Source organism: Mustela lutreola, chromosome 1, assembly GCF_030435805.1.
Source record: "Mustela lutreola isolate mMusLut2 chromosome 1, mMusLut2.pri, whole genome shotgun sequence".
Lineage (NCBI taxonomy): Eukaryota > Metazoa > Chordata > Mammalia > Carnivora > Mustelidae > Mustela > Mustela lutreola.
The window spans coordinates 216,553,339-216,574,821 of NC_081290.1; the positions used below are offsets into that span (position 1 = coordinate 216,553,339).

General features: G+C 35.7%; 1 protein-coding gene across 3 annotated transcripts in view; it reads right to left on the reverse strand.

Annotated features, from left to right (window-relative positions):
• Positions 1–21,483, reverse strand: part of NAALAD2 (N-acetylated alpha-linked acidic dipeptidase 2) — a 58,496-nt gene that overhangs the window by 19,176 nt on the left and 17,837 nt on the right. Inside the window, exons 7-16 of one of the 3 annotated variants that reach the window (XM_059186777.1) lie at positions 21,259–21,352; positions 19,695–19,793; positions 15,723–15,808; positions 15,111–15,230; positions 14,923–15,005; positions 8,697–8,760; positions 7,670–7,737; positions 4,390–4,481; positions 2,669–2,759; positions 698–962 (exon numbers count right to left, since the gene is read on the reverse strand). In XM_059186777.1, coding sequence (XP_059042760.1) covers positions 698–962; positions 2,669–2,759; positions 4,390–4,481; positions 7,670–7,737; positions 8,697–8,760; positions 14,923–15,005; positions 15,111–15,230; positions 15,723–15,808; positions 19,695–19,793; positions 21,259–21,352 — 1,062 coding nt within the window. Of the gene's footprint in view, positions 1–697; positions 963–2,668; positions 2,760–4,389; positions 4,482–7,669; positions 7,738–8,696; positions 8,761–14,922; positions 15,006–15,110; positions 15,231–15,722; positions 15,809–19,694; positions 19,794–21,258; positions 21,390–21,483 lie in introns of all 3 variants that reach the window. The other 2 variants (XM_059186791.1, XR_009356939.1) reach the window with 2 other exon arrangements.

Sequence of the window (21,483 nt, forward strand, 5' to 3'; positions counted from 1 at the left end):
TTTGGTGTATACTAAGAACATGTACTCCCAGATTAAAAATGGTTAAAATAAAACCCTACTAGTAGATAACATTGTTTCTATGTATTAACCAGGTCAGTCACCCACAGCTGTCTTGGAAACACGTTATATTCTTTACTGTTTCATTCCTAAGGAAGCTGACATACACATAGGGGCCAAGTATCTTTCCCAGCATCATGCAGTGATTAAATATTAAAGCCAGGATTTGAATTGAGTAACCACTTTCAGACCCATTTCATCCCTGCTTTGTAAGGGGTACAGTATAAAATAGTAACCACAAAATGGCTACATAAATACGAAACAGTGATTAAAACCATGTAAAAGAAATCCTGCATATAGACAAATAATATGCAATAATAATGATACTTACATATGTAGTGGAATAGGTTTTCTCATCTCTGTATTGTAGTATTGTTCTTTTAACAGCAAAAATATTTTTAAAGGCAGCAACATCAGGAAAATATTTATAAACCAATGTCTGTAGCATTAACTTAGCAATATGAATTCATCCTATAGTATCAGATGAAATTACATTCTTTAAAAGTGCTTCGGTTTTTTCCCAGAGGTAAGAATTAAGTGATGCAGGTATATATTCTAGGATCAGAGTGTGCAGTGATGACAAGAGGAGACTGTCTTAAAGCTCTGACTTAAAGATTATAAAATACCCAGCCATTCTTACCAAATGATACTCCATGGTCTCTCAGTTGTTGGTCATGTTTCTTAGATAAATTGTAGATACTTGATGCATAGTTTTTCAAAGCTTTTGCATAGTCTTCAATATTGAAAGGAATGATTTCAGAGTCTGCAAGCTCATAAACCAGTGCTCCTCGTAACTGAGCCACAGAAAGCTGTTTTTTAAATGTGGGATCATAAAAATTCTCTACTAATTCAAACGTCTCATAAATCGTGTGGTATACCGGGTAGCTGCTGTATTTATCTGTTTTCTGGAAGGGGTGGGGGGGAAGGGGGAGGAAAAAACCAGGTACTAAATACAAACATTAAATATTCAAATTACAGGATTGATATAATAAAAATGATTGCAGGAAAAATACAATCCTGTGGCACCCTGAGTTTTATCACAATGAAGCAGAATAAACTTAGTATCTAACTAAAACACTATCATGTTTTACCAGTCTAAATTTCACTGTTGTTTTATAATTCATGTAATTTTATTCAAAATACTTCCTGAAAATTGTCTTTATTGTATTTCTGATAACTGAAATTAAGGAGTACATACTCAAACTGTATATTAGCACAGTTTAAAATTATCAATTGAAAACGAAAGGTTCTGGTTGGCTAAGATACATATGTTTAGGAATTTGATATTTAAGTACCTTGTCTCCTTTCCAAACTGTATAACTAAATGCTATTTATCCTTTATTACATAATTATGGTCTACCAGGATAAATTATTACATAGTGGTATTTTAAGTAAATATTTTTTGACTTAGGACTGCCTTTCCTAAATTTAGTTTTTGTCTATCTGCTACTTTGCTATAAGGTTAACATTTTTATTGCTTTTAGTATCACTACAAGGAATCCCCCATGCCAGTCTCTAATACTCTGCTTTTAATCTACAATGTCTTAAAAACTAGATAACTTTGTTCAGATTGATGCCAGAATAGGTCATCAGTGAATAAGCCTTGAAAAAGTTTAATGAGTATTAGTATACAGACTTGTGCATTTATTTTGGAACTGTTTTTGCTTTCTTCTCTGTTCTCAGTCATCTTCTGGGTAGTCCAGTTTGCAAGGGGTATGTATTCTAGAAAAGCAAGATGTTGGTGTACTGCAGTTATTTCAAAATTACTAAAATCTGTGACTAATCTGAGTTTACTGTTGGAACCTTCACCTTGATTTATTACATAATTTTTTTTAAGATTTTTAAAATTTATTTATTTGACAAAGATCACAAGCAGGCAGAGAGAGGAGGAGGGGAAGCAGGCTCCCTGCTGAGCAGAGAGCCCAATGTGGGGCTCAATCCCAGGACCCTGGGATCATGACCTGAGCCGAAGGCAGAGGCTTTAACCCACTGAGCCACCCAGGCACCCCAGTTTATTACATAATTTTTACATAATCAAGCAGACATATGGTATATGTTGGCATATCCTACGACTTGCACATCATCAGTATGTTTGAGTGACAGTGGTGTAAAGTAGTCAGTGCAGAACAGAAAAAAGATTCAACTGAAAAATGAAGAACTTGTTTTATTCCCTAGTCAGAAGCCCTGGGCTCAGATGACAGGCAGGAGTGGGTATGTGAAGAGGGGTTACTAACAATAAAGACTCTGTAACCAGTAAAGACTCTGGCATCCCCTGTAACCAAGACAGGTTCTTCACCTGCTTGTTTTCCTCAAGAAAAGATAAGAATGAGGCTTTCCAACAAAACCTACACCAGAAAAGATATGAACTACTTGGTTCTGATAACCAGCTAAGTATCTGGCATTACTTTGTTAACTATTGCTTCACTGAATAATCCTGCAGGGAAGATACACAGAATAACCCAAATTCCTAGTCCATCTACAAAGGGAATAAAGTCAGCCCTTATCCGTGGAATTTTTCCTGGGCCATGTGACCTACTGCCAAAAAACTAGACTTTTTAAAATTCCTAACAAGTTGGTTATGCTGTGTATCCAAAATAATACAATGGCTTACCCTATTCTTAGTGTAACGGGCTCTGCCTGAAGCAATTCCAAGTCTCTGGAAATAAGCTTCAAAATCACTTCCAGATCCCAGTTTGTTGATCCTAATGTAGAAAATAAATATACACAAATGGAGAAATAAATAAAAATTATGAAGTTAAATGGGACAGTGAACCAAGCAAGGAATTGCATAGTATATTTACAGGAATTAGGAAAAGTACTTTACTACAAAAATACTTTACTACATGGAGTTAAACAGTGCCACCAAAGACAGCAACCTAGGAACTATATAGAGTGTTTTTGTTTTGTTTTGTTTGTTTTTAAAGATTTTATTTGACAGTATACAAGCCAGGGGAGCAGTAAGCAGAGGGAGAGGGAGAAGCAGGCTCCCTACCAAGACAGTAGTCTCTAATATTGTCAGCATGTTATGGTATTTATTTAGAGGGAAAAGTAAGATTTCATCATTCCCAGAGAACTATAATCTAGGAAGAAAACTGCCATGAAGGACATCTCAGTGGCTCAGTCAGATGTCTGCCTTTGGCTCAGGTCATGATCCCTGGACCCTTGGATGGAGTTCCACATCCCATCAGGTCCCTGGCTCAGCAGGAGTCTGCTTCTCCCTCTGCCTCTCTTCCCACTTGCTTTCTCTCTCTCTCTCTCTCAAATAAAATCTTAAAAACAAAAACCAAAAACCCTGCCATATTAAAGTATATTTAAAATAAAGAGAAACAAAAAAATAAGATCATTAAGAATCTAAATGTGACTTATTTAGAAATTTAATTAAAATCGATTTCTTTGCATAAGTAAAGAAAACCACTATACACACGCACACACATATATATACTAACAGAAAAATTCTTAATGGTGAGTAAAGCAGAAAGTAAAATTACATTTGCATTAAGAATGTAACTATACACTCCCAAATTTAGACCCTGGATTTTTTTTTTTTTTTTTTTTAAGATTTTTGAGAGGGAGAGAGCACAGAGGGGCAGAGGGAGAATTAGACCTCTTGCTGAGTAAGGCACAGACATAGCTTTATCCCAGGACCCTGGGATCATGACCAGAGCCTAAGGTGGACACTTAACCAATAGAGCTGCCAGGCGACCCCAACCTTAGATGTTTTTCAGACCTTTTTTTCTACTCCAGTTAATTTTTTTTTTAAGCATGTGAAACTTTCATAGTGGAAACAGACTTTCACAACCCTTATTTAGAATATGGAATGAAGCTATACACTCTACCATCCTCTACTAGTTTTTAGAAATAGTACTGCAGGAGAAACAAAACAAACAAAAAAATCAAGAAAGCTGCTGTTGTATGAATATGAAGTAAAAAGATTAATACTTAAACAGTCTAAATTGATTACAGGTAAAGACAATCTGGTGGTTATAATGCCCCTTTAGAAGCAAATAATCCTGTTCTTGTACTTCATCATTATCATTTGCAGTTACATGATTTATTAACATATATAACATATTTGAAATTTAATTCAAGAATGCAAAATAGTACCTGATAATGTGGCAAAATAACTTTGACTAAAACTCTGCAAAACTAGACTCTCATAGATTCAAAGACAGCTATTCTGTCCAGTTAGCAAATCGAAGGCTACAAGCAGGATCCTATGGGATTCTCTTTAGTCAAACTGTTGACACATCTAAGAATTGCATGTTTGGAGAAACAAGGGGCAAAGGGGAATTCATAATTTATCCTATGGTAAGAAATACACAAGTAATTTACCTAGGAAAGTTTATATTTTCAGATGAAGGGTCCTTTTCTAACCAGCTTTCATAAAGAGATTTACTCTCAAAACCATCATCTGGGCTAGAGATCTGGAATGAAAAATCGAATACTGTGAATTAGACCCAGGAGCAACTAAATTTATGCCAATAATAAGACCATATGTTATCAGCTTTTAACTATATGGATACATGTCATGTTCTTTATGGAAAAACAAAAGCAAATGGCAAGGAAAAAAATCCAAATTCTTGTTTATTTTTGTTGGCTGCCTAATGGTAATTTTACCCTATACCTGGGATAAAATCTCCTTCTTTTGGTAAACTTTTTACTAGAGTTCCAGCAAATGTCATCACTATGATTTCTGGGAGCTTAGATCTCTTTTAGTAATAAGTTACTGGGCCAAACCAGATACAAGATTTACTTTAGTAAATTGCTTTTGTCCATGAAGACCTATAAAAAGAGGCCTCAGGGCAGGAGATGAGGCTGAAGACACTAAGTTTGAAGTTGGTTTTGTAGGGCAGGTGGGGTAAGGAGGTACTGCCATTTTAGAAAGTCACATTATATTTATTTTTGCAAAGTTGGAATTTGATGGGTTGTAAAAGCTCTGTATAAGCTCAGATTTCTATTTGGAAATTCTAAGATCTTCTGTAAATTGCATGAACCTTTTATACTATCCTCATTAAAAGTATAAACATACTTCTCATTCTTCACTTGAAGCAGGGCAATGTGTGGAAAAATTGCAGACTTGGAAGGCTAACATGTATTTTAAATCCATATTACCACACATACCCACCTGTAATTTGTCTGGTTATAGCTCTTTGTTAAAAAAAAAAAAAAAGTTGGGGGAGAGCATACCCTACTTATGCAGCCTGGAAGCCTTTTAACCTTTTGTGTATTGCTTCCCCCCTTGAAGCCCTAGTTTTCTCACCTTGTGGAAGTGGGAATAATGGTCCCCATCTTAATATCAACATCAGTTCTCTGGTATTTTCTCTGCCCTTATACAGAGTTGGTTGTTGCCTTATCACTGCACATGAAGCCCTAGCTTAAAAACAGTCCCAGCACTCCACAGTCATCCCTCTGCCTGCCAGCAGCACATTGCAGCTGCAGAGATGTTCTATTTCCAGCCAACTCATCGGGTTCTACTCTAATCAATTTCTACCAACTTGCAGTAGCTGAGAATCTGCTCCAACTCCCATATCCTGCTTAGATTGAATTCCCTGAAAAATCCTTTCATTTTCTGGAATCACCATCTCAATCTACCACTAACCAGAACGGTGTCCCTTCAGCCTGGTCTCCCGAGATCATACTTCTGTCTCTAATCAACACATCTTCATAGGGGCTGACCCTCCTTCATTATTTCAACACCTTGCCCCATTTCTTTTTTTTTTTTTTTTTTTTTTAAAGATTTTATTTATTTATTTGTCAGAGAGAGAGCAAGAGCGAGCACAGGCAGACAGAGTGGAAGGCAGAGTCAGAGGGAGAGGGAGAAGCAGGCTCCCTGCGGAGCAAGGAGCCCGATGTGGGACTCGATCCCAGGACGCTGGGATCATGACCTGAGCCGAAGGCAGCTGCTTAACCAACTGAGCCACCCAGGCGTCCCATCTTGCCCCATTTCTTTGATCAGTCAGCTGCCCTTCTCTCTAAGCTCTGCCCTGTCTACAACTCTTATCTTACTCTCATGTTACCACCATGATGTGACTATGCTAACACATACTAGCAGTTGGTAAAATTATAACGATCGGTTCACAGGAGAATACAAAAGTCTTTTTCTACTGGGTATCGGTATGGCCATAGATAAGCATCTGCCTCTTTACAAAGGTGCATAGACCTAAATTTCTCCTTATTGGCCCTAACATTCTTATGGTTGGTTTTTTGTTTGTTTTAAGAGAGAACACAAGCATGGGGGGAGGGGCAGAGGGAAAGAGAGCATCTCAAGCAGGCTCCATTCTCAACATGGAGCCTGACATTGCTCAATTTCACAACCCTGAAATGATGACCTGAGTCAAAATCAAGAGCCAGACGCTTAACAAGCCACCAAGGTACCCCTAAAATTATTCTTATCCTTGACATCAAAGGCAGGAGCCATCTCTCTAGGACAGCACAAAGCATAAATGCATATGCTGAAAGGGATTTTCTCAGGATTTTCCTTACAGCTTGCTTTTAAAGGAGATGTTTTTATGGGACATTTCCAATAAAAGGATCAAGAACACGAGCTATCCAATTTGTTGCCAGTTGGGATAATGAGAGGATTCCTTTGGGAAAAGGAGTTTTTAGAGACACTAATAGGAAAAAGAACAATAATAAGGGAAAGTAGGAAAATAGTACCTTCAGAAAAGTGACACATACTTCAAGGAAATATTTCTGTAATTCTACAATGAACTATTTAAATGAAGTACAGAGATGTTAAGGGAATAGGTTATATAACTTTTAGAGTACATTAGGGAGCTCAGAATACTTTTTTATCAATATTTACAAAATTCCTATATGATTATTATTTTTGTTTTGCTGTTAGAGTTGCTACAGCTTAATCTATACACTGACAGTGATCTTTCTAATGGGTAAATATGATAATGTATAACCTTGTTAAAGTTTTTTAATTTCTCCATCACCAGATGTCTGAACCTGGCCTGTTTGTCATGCCCCATTTCTTACCATCTCTCCACCAAAACCTTTCACTTATGTCACACTGAGCCACCCAGAGGTCAGGAAATACTTTTTTCCTATTTTCACATCTGCTTTAGGTATTGTGTTCTGTGCTGAGAATGCCTTCTCTCTCATATCCTTCCATTTTACAGCCCATGCACTAAATATTCTGTAAACCTCTTCTGATGCCTGCCCACCTACCCCAGGATTTCACATTTTCTATTCCATAATTGTTCTCCATTGCTTGTAGAATCCAATATTCTAGTGAAGTATAATTCCTCATTTATGAGTATATATCCTCTCTGGACTACTAAGTATTTGGATTCAGTAACCATGTCTTTTTATTATCTTTGCTGCTAAAATTCACTTTGTTGGGCCTGAACCCAAGGCTTTTTCCAGTTCAGCTCACTGTACTATCAGAATGCCTCTACCACATGACTCTGTATACCTACAACATGACAACAGTGCACACAATTATTAATAGCTACTATTAGAAGAGACTAGCAATACTATTCTTATAGATAGGTCATACAAATACTGTATTAAGGTCTCTTTCCAGTTTAAAAAGCACCACTAATTAAGAAAATAGGTATTATTCACTTACCCATTCATTAGAAAACAAGACAGATTTATTTACCTCTTTTGTCAGTTTATACACCAACTGGTGAAGAAGGGGTGTACAGTCAACTCTGAGAGTATAATTGCCTGGAAAAATAAAACACAGTGTGTTTTAATACTTCCAAATGAAATTCCAATAGAACTCTATTTCTAATTATAAAGAAGATACAGTAGACTTGAAATTGAAGGCATCATTCCCAAGGAATTAGAATAGAGTGGAGGGGCACCTGGGTGGCTCATTGGGTTAAAGCCTCTGCCTTCGGCTCAGGTCATGGTCTCAGGGTCCTGGGATTGAGCCCCACATTGGGCACTGTGCTCAGTAGGGAGCCTGCTTCCTCCTCTCTCCTTGTCTGCCTCTCTGACTACTTGTAATCTCTGTCTATCAAGTAAATAAAATCTTAATAGGGTGGAAATAGTTCTTCAGGAACAATAAAGTGTACACTTCAAACAGAGGAAGTTATAGGAGGGTTTTGGCTGCTGAGGCAGCAAGTCCCACCATAACCCCTCGCATCATTCTTAGGGTATTTCTTAGGGGGACTCTGGCAAATGAAGTGATAAGTCTATTCCCTTTTTACCTAATTCAACAGTATCAAGACATGAGACTAGAGCGTTTCAGTAATAAGTACGCTCTGACATTTATCTAGACCTCATGAAATGCAAGCCTGTTCCAAGGGAAGTCTGTACTTTGTGCTTGCTTCAAATTGTTGCAGTACATACAGGAAGTATTTCTGTGTGGAATATTCTGTAAAGTATTCTGAAATATTTTAGCCTAATTCTTTTAATATCTCCACAGGAAGACTGTAATTAATACTAGAGTTTTAAGTAGTAATTCAAGATAGGCAAATGGAAAATATACTAAAGAAATTAGGATCAGTAGCTTAGTTATTAATCATACATAGACTCATTTGAATCATGGTTTTCTCTGTGGTAAAGTGGAAAATTAAGGTATCAGTGAGAAATTTGACAGGAAGAAAATAATCTTTGTTTATAAGTTAGTTACAATTTGCACATTCAAAAGATGTTTAATAATCTAAAATAAAATATACCTTCTATAGATGAATCTGAGTTGATATAAGCAACACTTCTTTCCTGGAGTGTTTTTGCATTCTCCTACAGTTGAAGCAAAGTTGTTAGTTAATTCACAATATTTACAACTGTGGGAATGTAAAAAAAAATAAAATAAAATAACAACTTAGTATAAAAGTGGTCTACCAATATCTTTATGAATCAAACACCTATGCCTTTGAACATAATTTCTAAGAAAATGCAGAGAACTGGCTGATTAAGAACATTAATGCAGTTAAAATCGGTAGGAAAAATATTGCATAGCTGCTGTTCATAGCAATAGGAATTGTCACAGAAAAGTGTGGTTCCTTGATTTCTTGGATTAGAATATAGGGTGAGGCTCCCAGACTCTGGGCTCCACTGCAGACCTAATGAACAAGAATTTCTGAAAGTCCTAGAAATCTGTATTTTCTACAAGGTATCCCTGGAAACTCTTGCATACACTGAAGTTTGAGAGATATACTGAGACTGGATACCCAAGTAAAGTAAAAGTGAGGAAATGAGAATTTCCATTTATCTATTATTAAAAGAGGAAATAAAAGAGAGAAAGTAATTTGGAAAAAACTACAGGGAAAGAAGTAAAGACATTAGGACAGTCTCTCTACCTCTCTCCTGCTTCCCCTTGTTTTCACTCACTCTCACACACACAAAAGATAGAAAACACCGTCACACAGATGGGAATATGCTGAGAGAGCCTCTTACTTCTATCTGGCTTGCTACCTTAGGAACATGCTATAATAGGAGGTGGTCCGAGATAGAAGCACAGAAATACCCTGAACTCAGTTCCTAGACAACAAATCTACATCTACATATAGAGCAATTCCTCCTGAAGAATAATGAAAGCTGATTGAACAGCTTCTGCACAAGAAAGCATAGAGGGACCACATATAGAAGGGTAGGAACAGCAGAGACACAGTAACATTGGGAACAACTAACCACAATGTGACAACCTACAGCAGGGAGAGATATGACTGAGGGAACCTTTTGCAGACTTGCCCACCCTAGGTCACAGAAAAACAAAACAGAGTTCAAAGGGAAACTAGACTATTAAGTGAAGGACATTCATTTACTAACCCTAGAAGTCTGCCAAATGAGCTTAACTCCTGGAACTCTTTCCAGGATCAGAGGTACTTGGTCCCCTCACCCACACCAGGTCCAGCTGTTCCACCAAGGTGACCCAAGCACACACCTGGCCTGTGGGTCAACACCCAAGCCCTCCCACCAAAGCAGCCACAACGGGGAGCTCCCCAAAAACCCTGGCCTGAACCTGCTCCCTTTCAGCTGTCCTTCCAGGGGACCATGGTGCAAAGTGCTCTAGGAACCTCTGAACTACTCTTGCTTTAGCTCAAGCTGACCTGACAGGGTGCCTCTGTGCAAAGTGCCACAGCCAGCACCTATCCAGCACCAATCAGCTAGCCAAAGCCACTAAGCACACAGTCTACACAGGGGCATTGTTACATAAGGCCACTTCTTCAAGACTGAGATAGGTGCCTGTTCCACCTAATGTAGAAACAAAGACAAAGTCAAACAAAAGTCAGGAGACAGGGAAAGATGTTTCATACAAAGGAACAAGACCTCAGAAAAAGAACTAAATGAAGAAAAGCCATCTACCTAAGAAGGAATTCAAAGTAATGGGCATAATGGTGCTCACCAGACTTGAGAGAAGAGTGGATGAATTCATTAAGGACTTCAACAAAGAGAAAGTATAAAAAGGAACCCACCAGAACTGAAAATACAACTGAGAACCCTAGAGGGAATTCCACACAAGAGTAGAGGAAGCAGAAGAACAAATCAGTGAGCTGGAAGACAGAGTACTGGAAAGCAACCAAGCCGAACACCCAAAAGAAATAGTTTTTTTAAATGAGGACAAGTTAAGGGACCTCTGCAACAACACTAAAAATAGTAACTTTTGCATTATAGGGTTCCCAGAAGAAGAAAGAAGGGAGCAGAAAACTTACTTGAAGAAATAACAGAACTTCCCTAATTTGGAGAAGAAAACAGACATCCAGGAACTCCTAAAAAAAGATGAATCAAAGGAGGTCCACACCAAGACAGAATAGTTAAAATGGAAAACTTCTATAATCTTAAAAACACCAAGGAAAAAGCAAACAGTTACATACAAAGGAAACTCAATAAGGCTTTGAGCTGATTTTTCCTCAGAAATTTTGTAGGCCAGAAGGGAGGCCATAAATCTATTCAGTGTGCTAAAAGGGCACTGGGGGAACATAGCCATGAATACTCCACCCACCAAGTTTACCATTCAGAATTGAGGAAGAGATAGAGTTTCACAGATGAAAAACAGCTAATGAAATTCATCACCACTAAACTGGCCCTGTAAGTGTTAAGGGAATTCCTTAAGTAGAAAAGAAAAGGTCCAACTAGAAAAAAAGTATGAAAGGAAAAAATTTCACTGGTAAAAGCAAACATCTAGTAAAAGTAGTAGATAAATCACAAAGCTAATATGAAGGTTAAAAGAAAACTAATCAACTATATTTAGCATATTAGGCAATATGCAAAATATGGCATCATATAAATAAAATTTGTGTTTGGGGGGTAAAAGTTTAATGCTTTTGAATGTGTTCAAATCTAAGCAACCATCAACTTATATAGATTGCTGTATACATGGGAACTTTATGGTAACCCCAAATCCATAATACACAAAAAGAGAAAGAGACCTAAGTATAACACTAAAGAACACCATCAAACACAAAGGAAGAAGTCAGAAGAAGAACAAAGGAACAGAGAGAACTACAAAAAACACTAGAAAACAATTAACAAAATGGCAATGAGTAGTATCTATGAATGCTTACATTAACTATAATGGACCAAGTACTCCAGTCAAAAGACAGAGTAACTGAATGGATAAGTAAACAAAATCTGTGTGCAATCTAAGAGAGACACCTCAGATCAAAAGACACACAGACAAAAAGAGAAGGGAAAGGAAAAAGATACCCATGCAAATGGAAGCAAAAGAGAATTGGAGTACCAATACTTATATCAAACAAAATACACTTTAAAAGACAAAGACATTATAGAAGAATAAAGGGATCAATCCAACAAGAAGATATAATAATACTAAATAAGCACCTTACATATAAAGCTAATGTTAACAGACATTAAAAGTTAGAAACCAATAGTTATACTCCAAAGGATTTTAAAAGCCCACATCTAGCAATAGATAGATTTTTGGGTCTGGATAATCTATTATTAAAAAGTGGTTTTGAATAAGTCATTAGACCAAATGGCTTTAACAGTTATATACAGAATATTCCACCCCAAAACAGCAGAACACACATTTCTCTAAAACTGCACAAGAAACTTTCTCCAAATTTGATCTCGGGATATGTGCACAAAACAAATTTCAGTAAGTTTAAGACCAAAATTATCTTAAGCATCTTTTCTAACCCAATGGTATAAGATTAGAAATAAATGACAAAGACCTGGCAAAAACACTAATATGTTGAGGTTACAACAATATGCTATCATACACCCAGTAAGTAAATGAAAGAATCAAAGAGGAAATAAAAAAAAATACGTGGAGACAAATGAAAATGGAAACAATAATTCAATTCTTTGGGGCACAGCAAAAGCAGTTCTAAAAAGAAAGTTTTATAGAAATACATTATGGTCTACACTTTAATAAATAAGAAAAATCTCAAACAATTTAACCTTATACCTACAGGAACTAGATAAAGAATAAAGCCCAAAATTAGTGAAAGGAGAGAAGAAATAATAAAGATCAAAGCAGAAATAAATAAAATGGAAACTTAGAGAAAATACCTATGAAACTGAGAGCAGGTTGTTCAAAAAGATAAACAGCATTGATAAAATATTAGACTCATCAAGAAAAGAGGACTCAGGTAAAAATTAGGGGAAAAAAGTTAAAACTAACACCTCAGGAATACAAATGATTTTAAAATACTATAAAAAAATTATACACCAACAAACTGGACGGTCTAGAAGAAACATAAGATTATAGAAACAGGGGCGCCTGGGTGGCTCAGTGGGTTAAGCCGCTGCCTTCAGCTCAGGGCATGATCTCGGGGTCCTGGGATCGAGTCCCGCATCGGGCTCTCTGCTCAGCAGGGAGCCTGCTTCCTCCTCTCTCTCTCTGCCTGCCTCTCTGCCTACTTGTAATCTCTCCATGTCAAATAAATAAATAAATCTTTAAAAAAAAAAAAAAAAAAAAAAAAAAAAGATTATAGAAACATACAATCTTCCAAAACTGAATCAGGAAGAAATAGAAAATCTAAGTGGACCAATTACTTGTAACAAAATTGAATCCATAATCAAAAAACTCCCAACAAACAAAAGTCCAGGCCCAGTGGCTTCACAGATGACTTTTACCAAATATTTATGAAGAGTTAATACCTCTCTTTCTCAAACTATTCCAAAACACAGAAGAGGAAATAAAGCTTCCAATTCATTCTATAAAGCGAGCATTACCCCAATAGGCTAATATCCCTGATGAACACAGACTCAGAAATTCCCAACAAAATATTATGAAACCCAATTCAACAATACATTAGGATGAATTATCATGATCAAGTGGGATATTTGTTGAACAAACCAAAGCTAACACAGAGAACTGGTGGTTGCCAGAAGGGAGGGCAGTGGAAAGATGGGCAAAATAAGTGTAGACATTAATAAGTGCAAACTTTCAGTAATAAGTCACGAAGATGCAAAGTACAGCATAGTCAATAAAAGAACTTTATATGATGATAGATGGTAACTACACATATTATGGTAGCTGCATAATGTATAAGATTGTCAACCCACAATTTGTACATTAATACAACATTGTCAACTATACTTAAATTTAAGAAAAAATATATTACAATAAAAAAAAATTAAAGCTGTGAGTGGTTACGGGCACAAATGAGGACTGTTTCCCCATCTACACTTGCCCGCAATGGCTGGATGGCAGTTGCCTGTATTATAGATACAAAGTCAGAGTTTCCATTGCAACACATTTTTAGTAGAAATAAAGAAGATTCCTTAACTATATTTAAAGAAAGTATGCTGTTGAATATTGGAAAGTGTTGAAACTGTCCCTAATCCACATTTATTAAATTACTGCAAAGTATGTTTATTACTTTATATCTTAGATTGTACTTTAAGCTGCTAAATTTAGAGAAACGGGGACATCTATTTATATATTCATGCACTCAAAAGAATTTGCTTTTCTAAAAGGAAATTTGATTTCTCTAAATAGTCTACTTCTAAAATGCATATTCATAATTACCGATGTGATGATAAAACTTTGCAATGTCAACTGAATATAAGGATAAGTGACAGGAGACAAGAAACTGTTTGATTTTACTTCCATACTTATTTCATTCACATTATCATTTAAAGAGGAAATGAGTCAGGAGGAAATTATTTTAAAAACTAGATAACAAGAAGTGTATGACATGCTTTAAAACAATGCTATAAAATCTCAGCTCATAAAAGATAAATTCATGGTGCTGGGGGACTATGTGCTTATATAGTGCACATGTCTTTACAAAATGCATTTCCTTACCTTGTACATTAAAGAACTTAGTTACTCGATAGGAAGGCTAAGGGAAGAAGATGAAAGAAGGGGGCATAGGAGAGACACTTAAAGATAAAGCATTAGGAGGCAGTGTAACATAAAAATCAATCATACCTTTAGAAAAAATAAATATCTAAAATTATAAAGACAATTTACTAAAGTAATTCCATTTACAAAATTATCTTCTACTCAACAATCAAGCATAATCTTTTGTAGAATGGTGAAATATAGCTATGGTTGCAATTTATATGGAATCTACAAGTGTAAAATTACAACCCAAGTACAGTCACCTTAGTTCTCTTAAGCAAGAATATCATAGGTTTTTCCTAAGTAGAACTCCAAGAAAACTTAAAAACTTGAAAATTAACTCCAAGGATCTGTATCCATTTTACATAGGTCAGTCCTCTCGTCAGAAAAGCTTGCTAGTTTTGTTTATTCTCTGAGCTTACAAATTTTACTTATTCACAAAACAAATGCAAATGGAAACCAAAATGCTTTGACAAGAATAAATTTGGTTTTGGCCCAGTAATTTAGAGGTTATTCTGCTTTGCCAAACTAATGTGAAAATAAAAGCAAACTATTTCTCAAATGGGATCTGTGCTTATCCTGAGATACATGTATTTGTTTCCCTGCTGACCAAGAAAATAACAAAAGCCTGTAGTCATATTTACCTCAGCCCATTCTGTGGACCCCAGCAGCCCAAACTCTTCTGCATCCCAGCTGGCAAAAATGATAGTTCTTCTCGGTCTCCAGCCTGCAATCATTGTTAACATGCATTAATTAGGTACACCTATCTAAAAACAGAGGACAGTTAAGTGAGTCACTTTTTGTCATCACCAACCAAAGAAACATCATTTACCTCCGCTCATGAGTTTTCCGAAACTCTGGACAATTTCTTGCAAAACAGCAGCTCCACTGGTTGGGTCAATAGCTCCAAACACCCAGGAGTCCCGATGACCTCCTAGAATAACATACCTGTCTGGAAAATAATGTGTTCAGAAGAACTACAATTTTTCAATATATTACAAATAGTTGTGATTTAGGTTTGTTTTTTTTTTTAAGATTTTATTTATTTATTTGTTTACTTGAGAGAGAGACACGGAGAGAGCAAGCATGAGAGGGAGAAGGTCAGAGGAAGAAACAGACCCCCTGCTAGGCAAGGAGCTGGATGCAGACTCTATCCCAGAATTCCAGGATCCTGACCTGAGCTGAACGCAGTCACTCAACCAATTGAGTCACCCAGGCGCCAGCGATTTAAGTTTTTAACTTAAACTTCCTTTTGGTTGAGTTTCCTCCATAGGAAAAAAAATCAACACTATAAGATAGGGGTTTCTTTTAGCATTGTACAATCTTTTTTTTCAAATGTAGCTGTTTCACATCAGAGAAAAAAATCAATTATTGACTGAAGTTTATTTTCTCTTACTCTTGTAATCTTTGTAAAAATGAAGTGTTTAAAAATATTCAGACTCACCAGGTTCCACAGATCCTCTGATCGTTCCAATTACATTGTAAATCCTTGTAATTTTATTGGTGTTATGAACATGCATTCTAACCTTCCTAGGATTTCAAAGGGAATAAATTACTTTATATAAATTATTACATCTAACAGTTTTGTTCCACCATTTTATTATGAAAAATCTCAAAATTACAGATAATTATATAATAGGACAATGAATTCCCATATATCCACAAACTAATTCAATAATCATTAACACTTGTTATGTGCAATGTGTAAATGGCTAATGCATTTTACTCTTAAGTACTTATGCATGCTTAAAGTCAGATTTTAAAAACTGACATATTTTTATTATTCCTCCCTCATAGCTATATTGTTGATATTTAAAGTCCAAAATACTCTTATTCAAAATGTTTTGGGTATTCATTCTAAAATTTTTAAAAACACTGTATACAAAGTGCAAAAATAAGGAAGGCAGCCAGTTATGTCTTAAGGGAAAGATAAGCATTTTTAAATTGTGTCTTTGTATTTACCTTAATGCCTGCTGGTGCAAGATTGTTGAAGCAGAATGTCAGTAATTGTTAAGTAAATAGCTGGCTGAGTACTGCCAAAAAGCAATGGGAAATTTGGGAAGGAAATGGGAATTTGGGAAAGCACCTCCTAAAATGTACCGAACAACTATATAATGAAACTTTCTATCCATCCATCACTGTTGATTCTGATTTGGGCCAGCCTTTTAAATACCCATGAAATACAATTAACCAAATTAAAGGAAAAATATAGTCAGGCTAAAATAGAAAAAAAAAAAAAGTCATTCACATTCTATGAATACAAAATGACATGGGAAAATACTGTCTTATTTTCACAAGGAAACAAAACGAATCTTTATCTATGTGGGAGGCGGGCGGTGGAAGAGAGGACTCCCAGCAGTTTCTAATTTGTGGTTATTTATGAGTGGAAGAACTAAGAGGTGGTCAGAACCTGTACTGATTTTTCCCCTCTACAAGCATATTGTGCTTCTGAATGCATATTTAAATCGTGTGATATTCAATAAAGTGCCTTTGGAGAAAAACTAATGGTATTTTTTATATTTTAAGACATTAAGGATTTATTTTGCTGAGAGATAAAAATTAATAGCAAAGAAGCAAAAAGATTTCTAGCATATTTCTAAAAATAAGCCTAAGATTTATCAGTAAGAAACCCTGAATCATTGATATTATGTCATTAAATGAATAAAAGAAGAATATTACAAACAAGGAATGAAGAAAAAAATCTATTTTAATCAAAACCTGAAAATAAACATAGATTATCTGTTCAGATCCTCAGAGGAGCTCAACCACATATGCAATACTTCTGTCTTTCTAGTTTCTAGAATTAATGACTCAAAAAGTTTTTAACAAAGGATCTGTTGGTCCTGTTATCACTTCAAACTCATCATGTTCCAAACAACATGAACTCTATAATGTAAGCTCCACAGGGAAGGAACTTTGTCTGTTTTGTTCACTGCTGAATTCCCAGTATGCAGAATAGTGCCTGGGTTACAGTAAATACTCAATAAATATTTGTAAAATGAATGAATACACTCCAGTTAGGAAAAAGTGAGAAAGGCCTTAGCTCATCTATCAGTTACCTCTGCCTATCACTGTCTTTGACTAGACTATTTCACAACTCCATAGAGATCAAGATTAACTTGTGGAAATTCCACATCCACTGAAATCTGTCTAGTGAATAATGGATTCCTTCAAGGTAGAAGAAGCTAGTTTTCTGCTATTAAGTACTTCCATTTCAGCATTCTTGATGTGCTGATATTTTTGGTATCATCATTGAATTCTCCTTTGAACAAATTTGAATTCCTTTGTGGTTCCCTTACTATTTAATGAATTAAATGAAATTTTTGACACATGTTCATTTTATATTTGTAGGAAAAACATGGTTTTACTTAAAAATATTACCATTTGTTCCATTTTTTGAAGTCCCACTGAGATGTACAATGGATTCACCTTGTAGAACCAGGTATGGGTAGCTTAAACCCAGACATGTCTTCTTTTGGCTCTGAGGTTAAACCAAAGCAGTGACAGAATTTTCACTCTGCTGACTCTGTATCTCTTTTTAATTAGGAAGTGTTTAATGTCAACACCAATACAGTTAACATACAGTGTTGTATTAGTTTTAGGTGTACAATATAGTGATTCACAAGTTCTATACTTTACTCAGTGTTTATCATGGTAGGTATACTCTTATTCTCCCCACCACCTATTACACCCATCCCCTCCACCTGCCTTCCCTCTAGTAGTCATCAGTTTGTTCTCTGTTATTAAGAGTCTATTTCTTGGGCGCCTGGGTGGCTCAGTGGGTTAAGCCGCTGCCTTCGGCTCAGGTCATGATCTCAGGGTCCTGGGATCGAGTCCCACATCGGGCTCTCTGCTCAGCAGGGAGCCTGTTTCCCTCTCTCTCTCTCTGCCTGCCTCTCCATCTACTTGTGATTTCTCTCTGTCAAATAAATAAATAAAATCTTTAAAAAAAATAAAAATAAAAAAAAATAAAAATAAAAATAAAAAAAAGAGTCTATTTCTTGGTTTGTCTCTCTTTCTGTGGACTTCTAACTTTATACTATCTTTCCTACTGATTTTATGTTTTGTATTTCTAGTTTGCTTATGGCAGGTGAATTATTCCCTATTGGTGGGAGCAATGGTTAGGAATTTGGTTTTATGTCTTGTCACTTGGTAATCTCTGTAAATGGATTAATTATCAAGAGCTCTTCTGGGTGAGAAATGATAATCTGGACAGTTCATCTGGGTGAAAAATGACAGAATCTCTATAAATGGGTTAATAGATTATTAAAAGCTCTTTTTGGTGAACAAGAGATTTTTATTTGTGTATTTGTCCATTTTGAGCTCAAATCAATTAGGAATTTTGTGCCCATGGTGAAGGAGAACATTTTGATATCTAGACCAAGGTCTAGATATGTATGTTTCTGAATTTACTCCTGAACTGAAATTACAGAACTGAAGCCATATGTTTTCTCTGTTCTCTGTGTCATTATGTTTCATTTCTAAATCAGAAAGGCCTTTATCTTTCACTCTGTATGTTAGGTTTTCTTGCTACTGTATATAAAAAACTTCTATATTAAAGTAACTCTTTGTTCTCAGTTAGAGATAAATAAGCACTTACAGTATTTCTAAAATTCCTTTAAAATAAAAGGAGTTAACTCCTAATATTTTAAAAGTGCTGAAAAAACATTCTTAACTTAAAAAATTAGTATGAATCCAAGTTTGCATGGCTAATGTAAAGTTACAGCAAACAAGACTGATCCACTGATTTGGGCTTAATCAAAAGACTTAACCAAAACACTGATTTATCAGTGTTAAATTTCCCTTTCTCCCACAGGCAAATCAAACTACTTAAAGTTCTAAATCTTGCCAAGTTGATCTCTACACAAGTTGATCTCTCCAGCTAGCATTTCCTGCCTGCCTTGATCTAGTGGGAAACTTACAAGCTCAATGAATAAATATTCTGGGATCACTCCTCTCCAACAGGGCCAATGCTAACGCATTGAGTTTTACAACAGTTCCGTGTTTACCTATTTTAACTCACTGCACAGCAAGTGATCAATCAACATGAGCTCCTTTCTCTCTTCTCTTTTACTCCTTCCCTTAAGGTAACTTTCAAAATGTTATACATTTAAAATACTGGGTTATCCGAAACATTGTTTTAAAATTTTGGATGAAAAAGGCAGTTAAAATGTTAAATCTGAACTCAAATGTAGTCATGTTTAAGACTTTATAATACAAATGTTGTGATCTCTCTATTAGAAGAAGAATTCAGGACATCATTCTATAAGTACTTCTTAAGTGATATAAAATGATCAATTGTTCGTTATGAAAAATGAGAAAAAGACAAGCAAAATATACCTGAAAGAAGTTACCTTGACATTTTTCCATTAAACGTAGAAAACTATTCCAGTCTATTAAAGTAATATAAAATTACCTGAAGGAATCATGCCCTGCAAAGCCAGGCCCAATGTTATAATCCACATTAAGACTTCCCTTCCAGCTGTCATCGGGTACAGCAATTCCTCCCATGTGGCTGTTGAGAGAAAATAAAAGTAACAGAAAAAGGCTGAGCATCATAATTTCTTAGAAGAAATCATGGAGGCTGATAATGTGATATTTCATTCATACATTTAACAAATATTTATTGAGCCAAGTACTATTAATATTCCCTTTTTTTGTGGAACTTACATGTTATCAAGAGAGCGAAAATTGAAAGATATGAAGTACTTAATATGTTTATGGTAAGAGGGCTTAGAAAAAAAGAATAGGGAGTGGAAATGAGAAGCATCAGCCTCCTTATTTTTGACTTTATGTAGGGAAGTGTTAGATCTAAGAAATAGTGAAAATAGGAAATTCATGACTATGTAAAGGAGAAGAAATTAATTTCTAGGGAAGCTGGTGATTGATTACCTAGCAATTATTAAATTTTATTGGTACAGACATCTAAAAAACAAAAGTTGGAAATTTGTGAAAGAATATCAGTGACAGGGTGCCTGGGTGGCTCAGTGGATTGGGCCGCTGCCTTCAGCTCAGGTCATGATCTCAGTGTCCTGGGATCGAGCCCTGCGTCGGGCTCTTTGCTCAGCGGGGAGCCTGCTTCTCTCTCTCTCTGCCCGACTCTCTGCCTACTTGTGATCTCTCTCTCTGTCAAATAAATAAATAAAATCTTAAAAAAAAAAAAAATCAATGACAGACTGCAACATTAGCAAACATTAGTTAAATGTTTACTATACTCTAGATACTTTACACACTTGCATTGGTCTCATTTCCTCCTCATAATTACCCTATCAGGGAGAAACAATTACTGTGCTCATTCACAGATAAGCAAATTGAACCAGAGAAAGATTAAGTAATTGGTCCAAGTTCACACATCTAATAAGTAGTGGGCCCTGTAATATTTTTAAAATACAAGTCAAGTACAAACATCAAATGAATATCAAAGAAAATCCAACTATTTAAAAAATCTCCAGTCAGTATTTTTATCTTGGACACAGTTTTGCACTTGATACTTTCTTTTGTAAGAGACTAATGGTTTCTTGCCATTTCTTGGTGTACTCTGTTATTCCTACTTCAGGAAGTATTTTCCTACTTTGTTTCCTTAATTTTTAAAAAATGTTTTTTGGGGGCCTGGGTGGCTCAGTGGGTTAAGCCGCTGCCTTCGGCTCAGGTCATGATCTCAGGATCCTGGGATCGAGTCCCACATCGGGCTCTTTGCTCAGCAGGGAGCCTGCTTCCTCCTCTCTCTCTCTCTGCCTGCCTCTCTGTCTACTTGTGATCTCTCTCTGTCAAATAAATAAATAAAATCTTTAAAAAATAGTAATAATAAAATAAAAAATAAATAAAAAATGTTTTTGAGGTATAAGTGACATATAACATCGGTTTCAGGTATACAACCAGACTTTACTTTTAACATAATTAGATTACATTGGTTTTAGACAAGAAAATAGACACATTAGTATAAAACATCTTAAATATCATATCCAATTAGAAAATCATACCGTAGTAATATTTCTGCATCATTATACCCAATAGGATGCACAGGGATCTTGGGAATTCCCACTCCTTCTTTGACATCAAGTCTAAAGGTGTACTCTGCAGAAATTGTATAAAATGAAAACATCTGAAAAATCTGGGCAAGGGGTATAAAGAAATGTCTTTTATTACTATATTTACTACATGGTTAAAATTATATCAGATTTACTACATGTTTGAAATTATATCAA